Genomic DNA, 6,000 nt, shown 5'->3' with positions numbered 1-6,000 from the left:
GGTAGGCTTGCAGAAAATAAGATAAAACCTAGAATCCTGATCTGGAGCTGTAATTCTCCCTCTTCCCACTGAGTCCAGAGGGGTATAAAGTTTTTTTCTTGCATTTGCTTGACTGGTGTGACGTTGGACTCTGAGACAGAAGCACAACGCAGCTCATCCCAGGGCTTTCTTTCCAGGGTCGTCTGCTCAATCTGAGCTGCTCCACAGTTCCTACCTTTGTTCTGTCCATCACAGCAACCACACAGGTATGTGACACGTCTGTGTATCCTGCTCTGAGATTGGTGGAACCGGGCCTAGATCAGAGTTCCAGTGAGAGTGCGCTCTGCCCGGCCCCTGTCTAGGAAGTGTTTTTGTGTTTCTTGACCCTCTTTTCCCAATTTAGGCTTTGGCACTGATAGAACTCTATAATGCACCAGAGGGACGATACAAACAAGACGTATATTTGCTTCCTAAGAAAATGGGTGAGTGAAAAACAGTAGAAACCTATATTGATCACAGACTGCTGCACGGTTTGGTAAAATGAGTATCATGAAAAGTATTGGATTTAGAGTCAGAGTTCTAATCTCTGTTCTAACACTTAATGGTTTTGGACTTCAAGACAGGTTCTGATCTCCACGAGTGTCAGCTTCTTTATCAGTAAAGTGAGACTAATACTGTGTATGTTGAGAATTGTAAGATTTATAGCTAAAGAGTAAAAATGCTTAGCATGATGGTTTAGGGTAGATGTAGGTTTAGGAAGTTCAGTAAACTTCCCACTACCACTGCAGACAGCCTGGGACCAAGAGGAGAAAAAAAGAAACAAATAGGGGCTTTATTGTCCATCCTCTGTGTAGATATGCAAACAGCCCGTCATTCCTGGAGACAGCTGTGCTGTGTTCATGTGACATAATACATCATCTCTAGTTCCTTACCTTTCTGAATAGTGGTGCCACCTCCCACCTATAATTGGTCAGCCCAAACCCCTGTGCTCTTAAAGCTAAAAAACTTCTTGTTCTCATCTCTCCAACAGCTTATCTCAGATTGGTTTTTCAAAAAATTTGTATTTATAAAGGTAAAGTCCGAGAAGCTTATCTATGGAAAAGTCATAAATTTGTGCCCGCTGACTTAGAAATCTCTGGTCCTAAGATTTGATGTCTTTGTGGATCTTATCCTAGATAAATGCTAATGACACAGGGCTCTTTTGAGTTCACTGATGTCCCCGTTGATTCATATTATGACTACAAACCAGTTAAGGAAGGTGGGAGTAGTACATGGCACATTGGCCACTGAGGTGAAGCCAAAAGTTTTGCCAGAGAAGGATGGGGAAGTACAAGTGCACCCCATTTTTGCCACCCCGGTAAGTGGCTTTCTAAACGCATTCTGGGTGTACTGAGAGAAGTACCCTGCTTAGACAGTGTCGAGAGCTTTTTAAATTGAGCAAATTTTCGAGTTGTAGATTCTTTCAGAGTTATTCTATCCCTTGGCATCTCTCTAAAAAAGCTTCAGATGAAAATAGGGGGAAGTTATACCCTGAGGATCATAACTGAAATGGGGTCTGCTCCCCTGCCACTTTGTTCTTCCTAGATGAGTACGTTGCCAGCTTGCACCTGCCATCATTTGATGCCCACCTGACAGAGCTGACAGATGACCAAGCAAAATATCTGGGACTCAACAAAAATGGGCCGTTCAAACCCAATTATTACAGGTAACTTGGGGGAAAGCAAGTGAAAAGAACAGGCTGACTAGCCAGCTTTTAATTAAAGCTGATGTTACACCTGATTTGGAAGAGTTCAAGAACTTTGCTTCAGGCTAACAGGGTAGGCACAGAAATTGTATCTCAAGTAGCAAATATAAAGAAGTAAAGGTTTTCTAAAATTTTAGCGCTTGGTCCTTCCTCCCAGAGATTCTGATACAGTTGGTCTGGGATGGGGGCCAGGCTTTTTTGTAAAAGCTCCCCAAATGATTCTAATATATAGTCACAGTTGAAAAGCACGACTCATATCATCAGGAGCGGAGATGAAACCAGAGAGGGCATTGTCAGAGCCCTATAGATGCATAGGGAAGAGTGATCTCTGGCGAATGAGTGTAGGGACCCCCAGCCTGGGCTGGGGAGGGACCCTGGAGAGAGTATCTGTTTCTGATTCTCTTGGGACTCCGATGTGGGAGACACAATGCTAAGCAGTCCATCTCTTCCTTTACAGATACTAATGGACCACATTACCAGGGACCAGTCCACATGAACCACACAACTCTAAAAGAAATATTTTTTAAGATAACTTTTATTTTCTTCTTATTCTTTTCCTCTTGATTTTTTTTTTTCTATAATTTCATTCTTGTTTTTTCATCTCATTATCTAAGTTCTGCAGACCACACAGGAACTTGCCTCATGGCTCTTTAGATGAAACAGATTCAAGGTTTCTCACCCTAGTCACTAAAGAAGGATTCTCTTCCAGCCCAGAAAGGTGATTCTTTCTTTACCATTTCTGGGGACTTTAGTCTTAAGTGGGTACCTTATTAACAGGAAATGCTAAGGTACCTTCTATGTGGAACAATCTGCAATGTCTAAATTGCCTTAAAAGAGCCCATTTCCTAGCTGCTGAAATCAGTGCTCTTTGACTTCTTCAGAGGAGCAGGGATAGTACCTACCAGCCAGGTAGGTTAGATGTAGGTGGTGCATGTTAATTCCCCCTCGATGTTCCAAGCCCTGTTTCCTGTGTGCAGATGGTTTGTCTGGTTCAGAGATGTGTACTAGTGAGTGTTGCTTGTTAAGATCCGGTAGGGTTTAGTACAGTTCTTCTTCCACTCCACCCAGACCTTCTCTTTTTTCAGGTTTTTAACCAGACTGCACTCTATTAAGTTGAATTTGGCTCCCAGCATTTATATCTGTTGTATTAAAAAAAAAAAAAAAAAAGTTAAAAGTTAATACTGAGAAACTGCTGCTCAAGTGGCTAGTTATCAGTTTCTCTTTCAGACCTTCAGAGCTAAGAGTGCAGAGTTGAGTCTAGAGAAATGCTGGTCTCAAACTCCGATGAATCTATTTCTAGCCCACAGATTGTAGCTTCAGTGAACTGGGGCCATGGCAGCAAATTCTATCGGCTCTGCCCCATACAGCTTGTGTCGAAGGCAAATTTCTTGAGCCATTATTCAGTACAAAGCACTGAGCTCTGTCTTTAGGATTTATCCTTTAAGAGCAGATTTCTGGTCAGCTATGCTTCTGCAACCTAAAATACTTAAAGGGAGGTAGATGTGGATAGGAAGAGGAAGGATACATCGGGCCACGGTGAGGGAAATCTAACTTCGTATAACTTGCTGGAACTTTAGACCCCGCATAACATTAGTTTTTGCAGAAGTGGTACCACTTTTGATCGACACATGTCACAAGAAGTTCCTGAACAGAGATCTTAAAGGGCAGTTTTTGCATAGAGAAAGTGATCAGTACGTCCCAGCTCACTCTCTGAAAGAATTCCCCAGCTAGGCTCTCGCAGAGATCAGAGAGCTGTGTTCCCCACGCCATGCACCCTGCTTACCAGCATTTCTGCATGGTCACGTGAGCTCTACGCTCATGAGCTTTAAGTATATAATTATCCAGGATTCTGAATCCTCAACTTGTTCTAGCTTGTGATCCTTCAAAATTGGGTCAGGCATTAGTGCTAGGTACTAGAAATTTTGCATTTCTCTATTGCCATTGATCAGAGAGACAGACATTAAAACAGGAATATAAGAAAGGAAAGCTTTCACCCTGCAACTCCCTAGCAGGGACTATGATCTTGCCAAAACTTTTCCCCTTTCCCTTCCTGTTTCTCCCTACCCAACCCTTTCCCACTCCTTGCCAGTGTGACCTTGCTTGCTTCTCTATAGATGCTAATGGTTCAAGCCCTTTTGCCCAGGGCATGTGACCAGCCAATCAGAACACCACTTCCTTTAGGGGAGGTAGCCTGGCCAACAGTGGTATCCATCGCGTCAGCTATGCTGGAGGAAAGGGGCCCAGGTCCTGCTGCCCTCTGGCCTGCCCCCTGCTCCCATATCTATTACTGTGTCCATAGGAATAATAGGTAAGGGCTCCGTCTCTGTCAAGCCATGTAACAAAGGACACTGTGGAGAAATGTCTGGCATCAGAGGGAGCATGTGGAGAGCAACCTGGGGGGAACAAGTTTATTTTGTATTGAACGATTTTTAATGAATGCAATATTAATCCTTGCAGATGAGCAATAATCATTAAAGTCAAAATGATAAGACCTTATTGGAAGTCTGTGTCATTCTTGGTTGAACAGCAGAACTTCATTAGAACCTGTTTTCTGTGGTGGGGCAATTTTTGGGTCAGCAGCAATATTGAATAGAGGTTTGTTGAGGACCTAATATGTAGGGGAACAGGCTGGAATCAGAGTTCTTCGGTAGTGTTTTAAGCTCTGTGTGCCTGCTCTGTGCCGAGGCACTTCCACTCTTAACTTCCTTCAAGAAGCAGACCTGCTGCTTAAGCTTCAGGGCTCCTCACTTGCATAGTCCCCTTCTAAGACCCGTACCTAATTTTCCTTAAACAATGTCTCTAAAGTTATATAAACTTCAACCCTGCCCACTCTGAAGGGGCGGGGCCTGAAGCTCCCCTCCCATCTCTGAAGTTGCTTTTTGTCTTGTGATGTGACAGTGTATCTAGTAATAATACTGTTTGCAAGTAATACCTTTTCTATTTTATAAAATTGGTCTCAAACATTGTGAATGATTTCTATGCAGACTGGTGAAACGAGTACTGTTAATTCTTTACCCATGCACATATATCCAAATTCAGATTTCAGTGTCCATAAATAAAGCTTTAAACATTGCTTCACTTCATTCATTATGTAATGTCTTTGGCTACTTTCATGCCGTAGTGGCAGAGTTCAGTAGTTGCAACCAAATGGCTCACAAAGTCCAAAGTATTTACCCTCTGGCCCTTTTCAGAAAAAGGTTGCTGATCCAAGCATAAAGGTTGTGCTAAGTATAAAGGGAAAGACATGTTGGAGGGCATTTGATTTGCATTCTATTAGGGAAGAAGAGGGAGTCTCTGTGCGAGAGAAGCTAAGAGAAAGTATTCTCTCAGAAAGTAAAAGATACGGAACAGAATTTGAGCCTAGGTAGCAGTTGCTCAATCCATCTGCCTCCTGGCCAGGCTTCATTCTGGGATTAGGAAATTTCAGTAAACTGGTAAAGCAACTTAAAAATTCTCAGGAAGGTAATTTGTGATTCTAATTTAGAATGTGTAATTGAGTAATAAATTTAGACAGTAATCAATTTTAAGTTGTAATCGATTTTATATATATATATATATATGCACACATATATTGTGTGTATTGGAAACTATACACTATGGGAACTTTAATAATAGTATTTTTCGTTTGTTTGCATTTGGTTTAGAATTTACTCCAAAGAGGAAATCAAATGTATTAAAAATGTATAAATGAATTTGAATGTTATTAATATTCAAAGTCCCCTTAAAAGTGACTAACATTTGCTGGATTTATAAATACAGTAAGATCTACATGCTGAACTTTAAAAAACTTAAGTAATGTCTTTGTTGCTTTCATAAGTTGAATATTAATTTTTTTAACTGAAGAGATATCTTCTCTGCCCACACAGCAGCCTTGAAGACATTTTAAAATGTGCTAAAAAGAATTGTTCTGGGTCGTGGGCCAGAGGGCCCTTGTCTGATCCTGGGGCTGTGCCCCCTCCCTGCCTTCCTGCAGCGTGTGAGGCTCCCTGCAGTCACCAGGTGGCGCGTTTTCTCACGTTGGTTGTCACACAAGGTCTCCGGCCAACAAAAGATAATAAAATAGAAGTCCATAATTCCTTTTCTGAACCCCTCGTGTTATGAAATTGAGAATAATTCATATTTTTAGGAAATACATGAATATACAGTATAGTACATAATACCTATTAGGGGGTGTGGAGCAGCATTCCATAATCAAACCTGTTAATATTTCAATTTAGTTTATTAATATTCATAAAATAAGGGAGCAGCATTCCATAATCAAACCTGTTAATATTTCA

General features: G+C 41.4%; 1 protein-coding gene across 5 annotated transcripts in view; it reads left to right on the top strand.

The window, feature by feature from the left end:
- The window catches only part of AHCYL1 (adenosylhomocysteinase like 1), a 38,885-nt gene extending 34,666 nt beyond the window's left edge, over window positions 1-4,219 (top strand). For 3 of the 5 annotated variants that reach the window (XM_023535939.1, XM_023535936.1, XM_023535938.1), the window contains exons 14-17: window positions 177-245; window positions 383-461; window positions 1,564-1,684; window positions 2,181-4,219. In XM_023535939.1, coding sequence (XP_023391707.1) covers window positions 177-245; window positions 383-461; window positions 1,564-1,684; window positions 2,181-2,187 — 276 coding nt within the window. In that variant the 3' untranslated portion in view covers window positions 2,188-4,219. Of the gene's footprint in view, window positions 1-176; window positions 246-382; window positions 462-1,563; window positions 1,689-2,180 lie in introns of those variants that run through there. The other 2 variants (XM_023535937.1, XM_011367610.2) reach the window with 2 other exon arrangements.
- The last annotated feature ends 1,781 nt before the right edge of the window (window positions 4,220-6,000 follow it).

The sequence above is a fragment of the Pteropus vampyrus genome, unplaced genomic scaffold, assembly GCF_000151845.1.
Source record: "Pteropus vampyrus isolate Shadow unplaced genomic scaffold, Pvam_2.0 Scaffold6, whole genome shotgun sequence".
Lineage (NCBI taxonomy): Eukaryota > Metazoa > Chordata > Mammalia > Chiroptera > Pteropodidae > Pteropus > Pteropus vampyrus.
This window is presented reverse-complemented; position numbering and strand designations above follow the sequence as displayed.